A 15,689-nucleotide genomic window follows, 5' to 3' on the forward strand; every position below is an offset into this window, starting at 1 on the left:
ATTTGAACATATAATGATGGAAAAATTCCCTAATCTAAAGAAAAAAACAGCCATACAAGTCTGGGAAGCACAGAGTCCAAAACAAGGCAAATTCAAGAGGCCCACACTAAGACACATCATAATTAAAATGCCAAAGAGTAAAGACAAAGAGAGAATCTTAAAACATCAAGAGAAAAGCAGTTAGTTACCTACAAGGAAGCACCCATAAGATTGTTGGGTGATGTCTCAACAGAAACTTTGCAGGTCAGAAGGGACTGGTAAGAAATATGCAAAGTAGCCCTGGCTAGTGTAGCTCAGTGGATTCAGTGCGGGCCTGCGAACCACACGAACGCGGTTCGATTCCCAATCAGGGCACATGCCTGGGTTGCAGGCCGGTTCCCGGTTCCCGGCAGGCAACCATACATTGATATTTCTCTCTCTCTCTCTCCTTCCCTTCCCCTCTAAGATAAATAAATAAAATCTTTAAAAAAAGACCAACATTAGAATAAATATAATCATGTCACCTCACTTATCTAACAGCATACAATTTCATTTTTGTATATTTCCTTTCAATAATACATTTCATATTTCAAATATAATTTTACCTGAATGTATGTAAATTTATGTTTTTTCACTGTTATTTTTTGAGATGGTTGCCTAACATTCTTCTGATTAAATGTAATTTATTCCCTAAAAAAAAAAAAAAAAAGAAATATGCAAAGTAATGAAAAGCAAACACCTACAACCACGATTGCTCTCCCCAGCAAAGCTATCGTTTAGAATTGAAGGACAGATCAACAATTTCCCAGGTTAGAAAAGCTAAGGAATTCATCACCACCAAACAAGCATTACAAGAACTGATAAAGGTTATTCTTTAAGATGGAAAGATAAAAGAAATAAAATGGTAATAAATGCATATCTATCAAAATGGATAAGAAAACAGGCCCCTGTTGTAAACGCTGTTTACAAGAGACTCATTGAGATCATGGGGCATACCAACTGAAAGGAAAGAGATAAAAAACGGTATTTCTTTTTCTTTTTTTATCCTCACTTGAGGACATGCTTATTGATTTTAGAGAGAAAGAAAGGGAGGGAGAAAAACACTGATGTGAGAGAAACATCAATCGGCTGCCCCTTGTATGCACCTTGAATCTGCAACTTAGGCACATGCCTCGACCAGGAATCGAACCTGTGATCTTATGCTCCAGCCAACTGAGTCACCTTTGGCCAGAGCAAAGAAGACATTTGTTGATAATGGAAACAAACAAAAACAAAACTGGTGTAGGAATACTTGTACCAGACAAAACAGATGTTAAACAAAGGCTTAACCAGTGATAATGAAGGATCCAGCAACTTGACCTCTGGGTATTTACCTGAGAAGCCCAAAACACTAAATTGAAAAGACAGATGCATCCATACATTCACTGAAGCATTATTTACAATAGCCAAGATATAAAAGCAACCTAAGCATCCATCCACAGATAAATGGATAAAAAAAGTGGTGTATATACACAATGAAATATGACTAAGCCATAAAAAAAGAATGAAATCTTGCCATCTGCAACAACATGGATGGACCTAGAAGGTTATACACTGAGTGTAATAAGCTTGATAGAGAAAGACATACTATTTCACTTCTCTGTGGAATCTAAAAAACAAAATAAATGAACAAACAGACCAAAAGACTCAATGATACAAAGAACATTTTGACAGCTGCCAGATGGAAGAGGAGTTTGGTGGGGGAATGGCTGAAAAAGGTGAAGGGATTAAGAAGTATTATACGAATTGGCAGTTACAACGCAGCACAGGGAAAGCGTTGTGATAACTATTTTGCGAGATGGGCACTACATTCACGGAGGTGATCACTTTGCAAGTCATACAGATGTCTAATCACTGGGTTGTGCACCTGAAACTAACACAATATTGTATACCAACTGTAACTGAAAGATAAATTATTTTGAAAAATCCCTGCTCTGCACACTGAAAAGGCTTAGACGTAATGTCCAACCCAGTAGCCCCAGTAGCACGAGCACTTGCTGGGCCTAGACTGTGGTGTCTAAATACAATGTTTCAGGAGAAGGAAACCAGGGTTCCTTAGAGGGATGGCTGACTCCAAATCCAGAAAGCAAGACAGCTATTAAATACTGGGGTCTCATGTCAAAAGGTCTCGGGCTACAAATAATAATAATAATAATAATAATAATAACTTCAATAGATTAAAATGCATAAAGTGTCTTAAAATCCACGAGTTCAGAGTGTTAATTCAAAATTAACAAACAAACTTCACTGGTCACCTTTGGAAGTTGTTAAGGAACTATCTCATTCTTCTGAAAACTAGTATAGCAAGAAAAAAATCAAGTACTATTCTGCCTTTCCCATAAAAAATAGGACCTGTTGGTAACTAAATAGCTGATGAGAAGTTTCTGTTTATAAAAGTAGATCAGAAAATAAATGAAGAAAGAATAACAGATCAGAACATTATCACCCTTTTGCAACTCATAATAAATTAAGTGAACTAGGTAATACTTATCAATGGTTGTTGGGACAGAACATACTATAACTTCCAGCTCTTCACCCTTCCCTGTATTCATGCCCTTTGCCATGTGACTCAGTGGTTCCTCCCAGCTGTTAATGTTGGGCTTGGTCACGTGACGTGCTTTGATCAATGGAATGTGCGCACACCTGACACCACCCATTCTGAGTCTAGGCCACAGAAGCTTCTCTTGCTTCTGCTTGCCTTTATCATACTTTGGCGGCCATCACCATGCGAAGAATGTACCTTAGTTATATACCTTAGTTATACTGGTCTGAGGTGGGAGAAAAATAGGTGGAACAGACCTGGCTCTATTCTAAACCTTGGGGACAATCCCAGCTCAACCTGTAATTAGGCAACCCCTAGCTGAATTGAAGATGCACGAGTAAGAACAAATGACTATCTAAGTTGGGAGTGGTTATTTCACATTATTGTGATAAAAATTAAGTGAGTTCTGGTAATATCACAAAACGAGAGATAAGCTGATATTCTGGGTCTCTTGATACCTGCCCTGGCTGGTGTGGCTCAGTGGATTGAGTGGCAGTCTGTGAACTGAAATCGCAGGTTCGATTCCCAGTCAGGGCACATGCCTGGGTTGCAGGCCAGTTCCCCAGTTGGGGGTGTGTGAAAGGCAACAGACTGATGTATCTCTCACACATTGATGTTTCTCTCCCTCTCTGTCTCCTTCCCCTCTCTCTAAAAGTAAAATAAATAAGAGTCTCTGGACTTCCGCCAAGATGGAGGCATAGGTGGAAACACTGTGCCTTCTCCCACCACCAAGTTTCAATACAACAAAAGTTTTGGAGAACTAAGACACACCCAGAGACCAGAAAACGGAATTATACAGAAGTCCGACAGCTACGAACCCGTTCAACGGGGACGTTAAGAGAGGCAGAGCCAGCAGCGGAGCTGGGTCGGGCAGGACAGACCTAGGAGCGCAGGCAGCCCGGAACTAGTCGGGGGTGCGGGGCAGACTGACCAAGGTCGCACATTCGCGCACAGTGAGATGGACCACGCAGGCCCCAGGGGGCAAACCCAGTGGTGGAGGGCTGACAGCGGTGGCACACTCGCGTGCAGTGGAGTGAGGCACGTGGGCCTGGTGACGGTGGTGGCTGCGGTGCAGGTGGGGGTCGCGGCAGCAGGCGGCTGAGGGAAGCCATTGTCCCTCTTTGACCCCGCCCCCACATACAACATCACAACCCAGCGACTGAGTTGCCCTGCTCTGGTGAAAACCTAGGGCTCCGTCCCTGCTACTTAACAGGCACAAACAGCCCAAAAGATGGTGCAAGAACTCAAAGTCCCAGAGCCAATAACTCTAAGCGACCAACAGATTGCCAGCCTCTCAGAAACCCAATTTAAGACACTATTTCTCAGGATGCTCACAGAATTGGTAGAGTACAGTCACAAATTAGAGGAACATATGAAGGCTGAACTAATTGAAATGAAGGGAAATGCACAGGAAACCAATAGTGATAGAAAGGAAACTGGGACTCAAATCAATGGAATGGACCAGAAGGAAGAACGAAACATCTGACCAGAAAGGAATAAAGAAATGAGAATTCAACAAAATGAGGAGAGGCTTAGGAACCTCCAGGACATCTTTAAACATTCCAACATCTGGATTATAGGGGTACCAGAAGGGGGAAAGAAACAGCCATGAGTGGAAAATGTATTTGAACAAATAATAAAGGAGAACTTCCCCAGTCTGGCAAAGGAAATAGACTTCCAGGAAATCCAGGAAGCTCAGAGAGTCCCAAAGAAGGTGGACCCAAGAAGGAACACCCCAAGGCACATCATAATTACATTAGCCAAGATTAAAATGAAGGAGAGAATCCTAGAAGCAGCAAGGGATAAGGGGACAGTCACCTACAAAGGAGTTCCCATCAGACTGTCAGCGGATTTCTNATAGTGGGGGAAATAAAGAATCTAAAGAAATTGAGACACGTGGTTATAAACTAAGGGGGGGAGAATAGTGGGGGAGGGAGTGTGCGGGTGGAGGGGAATAAAGGGGGGGGAATAGAACAACTGTAATGGTATAATCAATAAAATATATTAAAAAAATAAATAAAAGTAAAATAAATAAAATCTTTAAAAAAAAAAGAATATACCAATACCTAAAACTCAGCCTTCCTCCCAAAAGCAAAACAGAAACAGAACAAATTCAAATCTGCCCAATTCTCTAGCTCCAACTACAAATTACAGGAATTTCAAGGGACCAGAAGAACACATTCAACACCACCAATGTAATGTACTCAGCATCTGTGAGGAGCTAAGGATAAATGACCTGGTTTCTTCAACAAATAAGGTGGAAGGGGCTAAGAAAGAGAGATGGACAGGAAAACCTGTAGATTAAGTGACTCTGGGGATATAGAAACAAATCACAATGTCTGGGTTTTATATACAATCCTTATTTAAATGATCAAATTAGTGTATTTCGATTATAAAACAACCAGAGAAATTTGAACTCTGACTAGATATTTGGATAAAGGAATATAATACTAAGGGGTTTGCTGTTACCATTTTTAGGTAACGTTACATTTTTAGGGTATTATAGTTATATTTAACACAAGAATCCCCATCTTTTCAATACTCTGAAGTAATTATGGTTGAAACACAATGGTGTTGGGATTTACTTCACACTAATGCGATGGAAGAGGGAGTGTAGCTTTGACAAGACGGGCCACGCGTTGCTGTTACTTGTCTGCACCGCTCGGACCTGTCAGCGTAGATGCGGGGTTAAAACTGCCAGGCTTGCCCAGCACAGCAGTTGTATCCCCAGAAGTCTGACTTACTGATAGAGCCCCGCAGTAGTTTCAGTGCTACAGTTTTTTCCACTGTACATTTGTGCATTTTCTCTTTAGGTGACAGAACCTTTAAGACATCTATGTGTGTAGTTACTCAGTTTTCATGAACTATTGTGCTCTGTTAATGCGCACCGTGCTGTGACTCTAGTGTACCTTATCTATACTGACCAAACCTAAAAAAAGATTAAAAAAAACAAAACAAACAACCCCCTCCAACTTCCTTCTACTTTTTTTTATTCCAGAGAGACAGGAAGGGGAAGAGAGAGAAACATTGACTGGGTGCCTCCCATACATGCCCCGATTGGGCACCAAACCTACCACCCAGGCGTGTGCCCTGACAAGGAATCAAACCCATGACCTTTGGTCAATGCTCCAACCAACCAATCCACACCAACTAGGATCTAAACAAAGATTTTTATTGTAACTCCTAAAAAACCAAACCAAAACAAAATGATTAGCCATGTACTGACTGTTGAGGCTGGATGATGATGGATTCATGGAGGTTCATTATACTGCACTCTGTGTTTGGGATTTCCCACAATAAAGAACTGAGAAATGGGAAAAAGAAAAACGGGCACCAGGAAGTCAAATCATATCAAAGATACAAAGTAGCATTATATTTTCCCCACTTACCTGTTCTGTTCTTCCGTTTCTCTCTCTCTGCTTTTAGCTCCTCCATGGCTTGAGATTTCTTATCTAGTTTCTCATCCCGTTTGGAACGCCGTTCCTTGTTGTGGGATGTTACCTGGGAAGGAAAGATCCGTAGGATGGCTCTATTTACCAAGTGCCGATAAATCTATGCCCAACAATCACTCAGTTCTTCACTGTGAATCTATACTGGCTGCAGAAACTGAAAGTTGCTTAAAGGGAGAGAGCAACCTCTTGTGGACAATGAGGATAGAGAAGTAAAATCAACCCCTTGCTTACCTGCCTAAAGAGCAGAAAGCTTAAGAATTAAAGCAGGACTTTCGAGGACACCTTAGATCACAGCTAATATTTGCTGATTAATATAGGCCTGTTTTTTATATATGCACACACTCAAAACAGAGCTTTTACTCTTAGGATAGTGACATCCATCAAATCTCCTACCTGAGATTCCTGAATCTGTGTCAGCTTTTTCTTTTCCTGCTCTTCTTCTTGCTTTTTCTTTTTTTCTTTCTTTTCTTTCTTTTTGGCTGTTTTTAGTTTTTTCTTGATTTCAAATCTGGTTAAAAGATATTTGTTTGGTTTTTAAGTGGCAATGAAACATTTCTAAAGGAAGTAAGTAGTAGAAGGAAGAAGTTAATAAACCTTTTGGCTTCTTGCAACAAACCCCAGTGTACAAGTATCATAAAGAATATTGAATATAAGTACACCAAAAGTACTTAAAAGCATTAAGTTGGAATAGACTTGAAATGAGGGAAAATATTCAGGATCTATATATCCTGTTGGTAACACACAGCTCTTCCCTGACCTTCACATAGTAAAGTAATTGATTTTAAATCACCAATGGCATTCCACTAGAAACAGAATGAAACCACAGACAACCACTGTTACATTTTGAAGTGTTCAAGACAAAGGTTGTATTTGAACAAGTTTGTTTGCCCTCTTTCATTAGAAAAAATGCCCCCACCTCTACCCCAGCAAATATACCAATAAATATGCTAGCTCTTAAAACAAATGCAATCTAGGCTCCCTCCCTATAAAAGAAATCAGGCTTTTATGAAATAAGACTTTTTTTGGCGAATTTAAGAAACTTTATGGATGGGATAAAGGAATATAATAAATATTAGCTCTGGTTGGTCCGGCTCAGTAGATCAAGCACCAGCCTGTGAACCAAAGGGTCACAGATTCGATTCCCAGTCAGGGCACACGCCTAGGTTGTGGGTTTGGTCAACCCAGGTGCATATGGGAGACAACCAACTGATGTTTTTCTCTCACACTGATGTTTCTCCCTCCCTTCCTCTCTAAAAGCAATGAATAAATGTCCTCGGGTGTGGGTAAAAGAAAAAAAATCCTCAATTTTCTGTGAATGGCTTGGAACTTCTATCTTAATTATCATCACTATAAAACATTTTTCCAGTCACTAAAAAAAGTCACTTAATACAGTCAACTGCCTCATTCACATGAAGTAAAAAATATAAAAACCAAAATATAATAAAAATCTTGAGATAAGCCACCTATTACTCTTGAGCTTCTTTGTGATTTTCTCATAGGGCCCTATTGGCCTTATGTAAGAAATCTCTATGTTTTCCGTAGTTCAGAAATACATAAAAGTCATCCCAAACCACTTGGCAACTTCGGCACAGTTTGTTAAGTCTTGTTTGTTCCAGTACAGGTAACCTTGGAAGCATTCACACTCAAACCAAATGTCTATTAGTTGCTGCTAACTAAAAGCCAAACATTCTTGTTTAGGATGATAACTCACCATAGTTAATAAGGTCTCCAGGAGGGACTAATAGGCTCTCGGGTAAGTAGAACTAACTGCTGTCAAATAAAAGGCTTCACTTCATTGTATGATATTAGGTAGATATGAAAAAATCCTAGTTTTGAGGACCATTTTACTTCCTGAGGCAAAAGCTAAGTTTATTTTTACCTTAAAATTCTCTTAGGAGTTAAGGAAGAACTTTTGCCATTTAAACTTGGCTTCTGAATATCAAACAGCAACTTAACATCTGAGGGTTTAAAAAAATACAAAGACCATGCTGAAAGGGTAGTGAAATACCTAATTTGTACATAATGATGGTAAATCCCAACTCCTAACTAAATCCTGTGGAGACAGGGTTCCAAATGTGAAATTGGAAATTCTGGGAAATTATTTTATTACTTTATTTAATCATCAAGGAACTACAACCTTACCTTCTTTTCAACACCTCCCTCTTCTCTATGCGGTTGAACAGTTCTTGCTCTCTTTCCTTCTCCGTCATCTGCTCCAGACGAGCCCTGTCCTCCTCATCTCCCATGAGGTCCTCTCCATAGCCATCGTGGAACTCTTCATCTTCTGAAGAAGAGTCTGAGTCCGAACTCGAGGAGGAGCTGTTGCTGTCAGAATCAGACACTTCACCTGCAGCAAAGACGCAAACACAAGATCAGGCTCTGCCGGAGAAGAGAGGCCGGCCACAGGCGACTCTCCTCGGTAGAGTGGATATGGCCATCCCAGCTCCCTTGGTCTGCCTTTGGCAAATGTAAACACAGGTTAGAGAAACTGAGGCTGGAATATAAATCAGAATGTTCTTCATAACTTAAAATTTTATTGTGAAAAAAAACTGCAGACCTAAAGAATAAAGTTGCAAGAATACATCTTTCGACTTAGGTTCACCCATTGTTAACACTGCTAATTTACTTTCTGTCTACATATATAAAATAATGCATATGTTTTTATTATTCATTTTGCTGAACTGAAAGCTGCAGAGATTATAAGCCTTTATCCCTAAACATTTCTAAAAAAGTCTTTTCATAATCCATTTGTAACTATCAAATTCAAGAAATTTAACATCGATATAATACCCTTATCTAACATACTCCATATTCAAGTTCCACCAGCTGTTTTAACAGCTTTTACAGCCACTTGCCGCCAAGGGACGCGATCTAGGATCACACACCGCTTTGGTGGCCACGTTTCTCTACTACTCTTTAACCTGCAACAGCCATTTTTTTGGTCTTGTCTTTCATGCCATTGAATTTTTGAAGAATATAAGTCCCAAAATTATCTAATAGAATTTCATGAACCCTGGCTGGTCTGGCTCAGTGGGTTGGAGCACCGACCTGTGAGCCAGAAGTTTGTGGATTTGGTCCCCAATCGGGGCACCTGCAAGAGGCAACCAGTCAATATTTCTTTCTCACATCAATGTTTCCCTCTCCCTTTCTCCCTCCCTTCCCCTCTCTTTAAACCCAATAAGCACCCACTCCCTCCCTGGGTGACTAAAAAATAAATAAAGTTTTATGAGGTGATAATGAAAATATTTTGTCTGAGCAGTAGCCACCACATACAGGTACTGAGCAATTGAAATGTGGCTGGTGCAATTAACTAAGACACTCAATTTTTAAGTTTTAATTAATTCAAATTTAACTAGCCACAGTTATTAAATGCCCCAATTTGCTTTGGTTGGCTTCATCAAGCACTATCTAGGTTATAAATTTTTGGCACAAATACTCCGTAAGTGATGGTGTCCTTTTCAAAGTATCACTTCAGGAGACACCTGCCATCTGTTCTGTTACTGATGATATTAATTTGGATTTCTGATTAAGGTGGCATTGCCCACATTTCTTCTTTGTAAAGGCACTTTGTTTTCTCCTTTGTACTAAGTATAACAGGGAGAGGCTTCGAGACTGTAAATACCTTGCTCTCCAATAAACTCTTACCCAATGGTTTTAACACTAGTTGATAATTCTTTTTTTTAAAATACTTTATTTATTTATCTTTAGAGGGGAAGGGAAGGAGAGAGGAAGGAAACATCAATGTATGGTTGCTTCTCGTGCAGGCCATTTCCCCTGCTGGAAAATGGCCTGCAACCCAAGCATGTGCCCTGACTGGGAATCGAACCACGATCGTCTGGTTCGCAGGCCCGCGCTCAATCCACTGAGCTACACCATAGTTGATAATTCTTGAGTAAATCAATTATTACTGTGATGGTTGAAAAATGGTGATTTTTCTATCCTTTCTTCTACATTTATTAGTTGACACTTAAAAAATCAATGTTTTAATGAGTTATTAAATTGATTAGTGAATTCCTAGTTAAGAACATTTTTTTACTGGGTTTTGTATCCAGTTTGAGGATTTTCTTCCCATCAGACAATGTGTAAGAAGGAGGGAAGGGAAGGTACTCAGGGTAAAGTGAGCTGAGAGTAACACAGGGACTCCTTAGGGGTTTCCTCTTGGATGGGTTTCACAGACCTTATTAACCTTCAGAACTGCATGTGCTTTTCTTGCTTCGTCTGAAGTCTCAAAAGACCCATGACTACGGAAAACGTTATGAACTGCTGTAACGCTGCCCTTCCCCCTCCATTTCGGATTCTGTTTCTCAGACCCAACAACGGTGGGAGTGCACCCCCACGGTCTGGCTGCCTGGCTCACCTTCCTCAGGGGCTGAGCTCTCGGCTGAGCTGTCTTTGTCCGAACTGCCCGAGGAAGCCGTTTTATTGGCCTGTTTCTTCATGGTTCCTTTCTTCTCTATTTTTCTGGCCTTTCCTTTCTTCTTATTTTTATTGCTCCCAAACGTCCACTACAAGGAGAAAAGAAAAAGAAAACCAAAACAGAGACTTTAGTGGGGAAAGCTGGAAGATTCCAGAGTTAAGAGTCTCTGACGTTGGTCAAAATGATTACAAGAGTCTCTATTGCTTTCGACCCAAAATAAATATACTTTACATGAAGATATGGATATGACTTCTAATTTCTCGGGGGCAGTAGGTAATTGATACAATAAAATTTAATTAATGCACTTTTATCACAACAGAAAAACAAAGATGTCAATTAAACAAAGATATTAACTAAAACACATTTGTTAGAGAAATCAGGCTCTAATGTTCCCCGTGTCGGAGAGGGCAGTGATTGCTAGGGGTTGGCATGTCTGGGTATGAATACGCAGAGAATGGTTTACGTCTGGAGTGGGGTCCAGGAAGGCAGGGAATAAAGCTTGTCAGAAGAAAACCGCAGAAGCACAGGGAGGAGGGAGGAGAAAGGAGGGGGGAGGGGAAGGGGAGGGGGGAGGGGAGGAGGCAGGAGGCAGGAGGCAGGAGGCCCCGCTTCCGCACTGTACCAACTCCAAAGAGGAGGAAGGTAAAGAAGATCATTTTATATGTGTGTATGCATCTTTTAAAAAAATCTCCATATATTATATACAAGATATTTTTAAATGGAATCATAAATAGGAGATTCCACACATCTAAACATAAGGAACCTGCAGTCTGCATTATGAAAATAACAGGCAAACGACATTACAGGTAATCATTTCATGGCCAAAACAAAAAACAAGCAAAAAACACACAAAGAACACTTCATCGGGCATTTTAAGTCTGAAAGACCATTCAACTGTTTAAAAAATTCATAAAGACAAGTTATATTAAACTATACCTCTTTTAATATTTTAACTTGTATATTTAGAAGAATGATTTTTAGATGAAAAATACTTTATTTGGGGGCTTTATGTACTATGAAGAACAATCTTTTCAGCATCACAGATTGAATTATAACTTTGGTATTAACATAAAGTCTCTGTATCTAATAGTCAACAAATGCACTGAGTCTTTGCTCCTTCTACAAAGTAATCACAACCTCCTACTTCACAATGGCTAATGTCACCAGTTAAGTTGATTTTTTGTGGGGGGTTGCAGAAGTCCTTCTGATGAGCTTTCCCTTTCAGAAATGTTCCATATGAGCTATTCTTAAGAACCACAGTCTGCTAGTTTAATTTAATAAAATACTGTGAGAGAGTACTATTTTAATCTTCTGATTTTTCCATTTTAAATTTACTTAGTTATTCTAATTGCCACTTTACTTTTGTACTCAAGAGCTAGGGAAAAGGGACAAGTGAAAATAAAAACACGTTATAGAATGATAGATACATTAAATAAATGTTGACTTCCCTTTGTAAGTTAATTTACTTCTCAAATTTGCACCTACATCACCTACATCTACACCTACAGTGAAACACCTAGGTTTCAACACCTACATCATTATTTAGAAAGAAATCCTAATGCTTCTCTCTTCTAAAGCCTATTTCCCAATCAAAAAATTTTTTTAATAAATATTTTTTTATTTTTCAGTTATAGCTGACACACAGTATTATACTGGTTTTGGGTGTAAAACCCGGTGACAAGACATTCATATAACTTACAAAGTTATCACCCTGATAAATCTAGTACCCACCTGACACTGTACATAGTTAGCACATTGCTGATTATATTCCCTATGCTGTACTTTACATCCCCACAACTATTCTGTCCAATTTTACTTCTTAATCCCTTCATCTTTTTCACCCATTGTCCCAAACCCCTCACATCTGACAACCATCAAAATTTCTCTGTATCAAGTCTGTTCCTGGTCTGCTTATTATTTTGTTTTTTTTTTAGGTTCCACATACAAGTGAAATTATATGACATTTGTCTTTCTCTGTCTTATTTATTCAGTACCATGTTGCTGCAGATGGCAAGATTTCATTTTTTTAATGGTTGAGCCATATTTCATTGACATGCACCATTTTTTTAATTCATTCATTACTGATGGACACAGGTTGTTCCCATATCTCGGCTACTGTAAATAATGCTGCAATAAACATAGATGTGTATGTCTTTTCAACTGAGTGTACTGAACTCCTTCAGATAAATACCAGGAAGTGGAATTGTTGGGTCCTTCATTATCTCTTGTTATAGGCTTTGTATTAAAGTCTATTTTGTCCGGTATAAGTGTTGTTACCCCAGCTTTTTTGTTTGTTTCCATGAAATATCTTTTCCATCCTTTACTTTCTTTTCAGTCTGTGTCTTTTGATCTGAAGTGAGTCTCTCGTAGACAGCATATGAGCGGGGGCCCCCAAAACCAGAATTACCTTCTGGAGGGCAGGTTCCTTGTAGTACAGGCTTCCCCAACGAGGTGAGTGTTCTAGAAACCCATCTGTATCAGTGTACCAGCTGCTGTTGTTGAAGAAGCTGCATTGGTTTCAATTAATTTTTTTTGAAAACTCAATGCATTTGCCTATTTCATGATGTGTGATTTAGAAGCGCACCTACCCACACTGTGCTGAGTGTTCAGTTTTTGACCAAAATAATGACATGATCCCTATGCCCCGCCCTCCCTACTCACCTGTTCTTGCCCCAGGCAACCATTTTTTGTTGTTGTTTCCCAGAATGCAAAAAAAGTCCTCAAAGGAAAATGTTTTGCTGGTGTGGAAGAGGTAAAACAAAAAACAACAGAAGCACTAACAGGCATCAAATCAAAACTGTTTTGAGCAGTGGGGGAAAAAAGTCTCGATAGGTATAGGGCATCAAATGGAGAGTACTCTGAAGGTGCCTTACGTTTAAACATGTAAGAGTACACAATTTTTTAATACATACATTCTGGGGGTTTTTGGTCCCCCTCACATGTAAGGGTCTTCATTTCTTATTCATCCCCAATCCTATGTCTTTTGATTGGAGCGTTTAATCTATTTTTAAAAGTAATTATTGATATTGATACTGATTATCATTTTATTATTGATGTTTTTTCTTCTCATACAAAACCTTTTAACATTTCTTGCAATACAATTTGGTGATGATGAACTCCTTTAGCTTTTTCTTGTCTGGAGAAGCTCTTTATCTGTCCTTCAATTATAAATAATAGCTTTGCTAGGTAGAGTAATCTTGGTTGTAGGTCCTTGCTTTTCTCCCTTAATATTTTGTGCCAATCTTGCCTGGCCTTCGATGTTACTGATGAGAAATCAACTGACAGTTTTATAGGCGCTCCCTTGTAGGTAACTGCTTTTTTCTTGCTGCTTTTAATATTCTTCCTTTGTCTTTAATCTTTGGCATTTTAATTTTGATGTGTCTTGGTGCGGGCCTCTTTGGATTCATCTTGTTTGGGACTCTCTGTGCTTCCTGGGCTTATCTTTTCTGTTTCCAGTTGAGGAAGTTTTCCATTATTATTTTTTCAAATAGGTTTTCAATTCCTTGCTCTCTCTCTTCTTCCAGCACCCCCCTTATGGGAATGTTGTTACAGTTGAAGTTGTCCCAGAGATTCTTTGAATATTGTTGGCACATCAGTGGGAGTGATGTGCCCTAGGCCAACCGCTGTGACGACTGGCTGTGACCACAGAAGAGGAGCTGCTGCGCCAGGGCAAAGCCCCCAGAGCGGACTCCCTTTTGCGGGGTTCTGGTGCCCAACGAGTTCGCCTCTTAAGTGTGTCGTTTGTAGAGGTGGTCGAGTGGTGCTCCAGCGTGGTTTGAAGCTGTCCCCTGGGACTGCTGGCATGGGAAGTGCAGACCAAGATCAGCTGTTGCCTGTGCCTGCCCAGGGCCACCTGGCATGAGCTACAGAGTGATCTACAGATGGCTGCTACTTGTGCTGGGCTCGGAGGGCCCAGGAGAGGCCATGCTGCAAATCAAGGCCGGCTGCCACCAGTGCTGGGCCTTGGGCCACTTAGCAAAAGGTACAGGGCACACTCAGGCCAGATGCTGCGTGTCTGGAGTTTGTGGACCTTAGAGAGATTTTAGAAAATTCTCCAGCATGAACCAAGACAGGCCATTTGTATGAAGAAACCACTGGAAGCAGCTTGGGTGGGCCCACAAAGTGGGTGTGGCAGGGTCTCAGGGAATCACCAGAGCAGGGTGAAGAGCGTTACCTAGGTTGATAAAGACTCAAATATGGCACTTAACCATTTCAAATTTTAATCACTCAAGGAAGATAATTTCAGGTGAATCTGAAAGAATTCAAAAAGGCTAAGTACTGAATTTCTCAGTTAATGGAGCTAAAATATATCAACTTCCTATGTTGACAACACATATCTACTACTAGAGGTAATACCATATATAAAACATCTTTTGCACTGGCTTTGGTTACAACAAACAGCACAACTCCACTCATATTAGTCAATATTTACTGGCTTGTTATGAAAATGGGCAACACTCACCTCTTGGCCCTTTGTATTTCTACCCAATGGGAATGTGAGGCCAAGAGGGTATGGGCTGAGTGGCCAGGGTCACATGTGTTTTAGAGTCATTAGGTCTATTTTTGCCTACAGATGTGGGTTTCTCATGCACAGCAAAGCCAAATTCTGGACTCCCCAGGGAGAAAAAGTGTTGTTTTTTTTTAAAATTTAATTCTTGTTCAAGTACAATTTTCTGTCTTATATTCCCAGCCCTGGCCCCCCCAGGGCTCCCCACCTCCCTCCCATTTCCACTCCCCACCTTAGTTATTGTCCATGTGTCCTTTATACTTGTTCATGTGAGTCCTTCCCCCTTTTCCCCTGTGATTCTCTCCATTCTCTCCTCTGGTCCCTGTCAGCCTGTTCCATATTTGAGAAAAAGTGTTTTTGAGTGCATTAAAGAGCTAAATAAGCCCTGGCTGATGTAGCTCAGTGGACTGAGCATGGGCCTGTGAAGCAAAGGGTCACTGGTTCGATTCCCAGTCAGGGCACATGCCTGGGTTGCAGGCCAGGTCCCTAGTAGGGGACAAATGAGAGGCAACCACACACTGATGTTTCTCTCCCACTCTTTCTCCTTCCCTTCCCCCTCTGTAAAAATAAATAAATAAAAAGTATTAATAAAAAAAGAGCTAAATAAGAAGTCACACAGGTGAATCCAATTCAGGAGGCACTAGGAAGCTAGGCGGCTTCCTTAGCCTTCCTTCCACCCTCTACCTGCTGCAATTTGCCACTGTCTGAACTTAGCAACTGTCACTCGTTCATAGTCTGTGATGTCTATCCCTT

General features: G+C 40.3%; 1 protein-coding gene across 1 annotated transcript in view; it reads right to left on the reverse strand.

Annotated features, from left to right (window-relative positions):
• The window catches only part of RTF1 (RTF1 homolog, Paf1/RNA polymerase II complex component), a 53,026-nt gene that overhangs the window by 16,950 nt on the left and 20,387 nt on the right, over positions 1-15,689 (reverse strand). Inside the window, exons 3-6 of the mRNA XM_037056028.1 lie at positions 10,370-10,517; positions 8,155-8,359; positions 6,406-6,520; positions 5,950-6,061 (exon numbers count right to left, since the gene is read on the reverse strand). Coding sequence (XP_036911923.1) covers positions 5,950-6,061; positions 6,406-6,520; positions 8,155-8,359; positions 10,370-10,517 — 580 coding nt within the window. The remainder of the gene's footprint in view (positions 1-5,949; positions 6,062-6,405; positions 6,521-8,154; positions 8,360-10,369; positions 10,518-15,689) is intronic.

Source organism: Sturnira hondurensis, unplaced genomic scaffold, assembly GCF_014824575.4.
Source record: "Sturnira hondurensis isolate 20B ecotype Veracruz unplaced genomic scaffold, ASM1482457v3 Scaffold0008782, whole genome shotgun sequence".
NCBI classification, from domain to species: Eukaryota; Metazoa; Chordata; class Mammalia; order Chiroptera; family Phyllostomidae; genus Sturnira; species Sturnira hondurensis.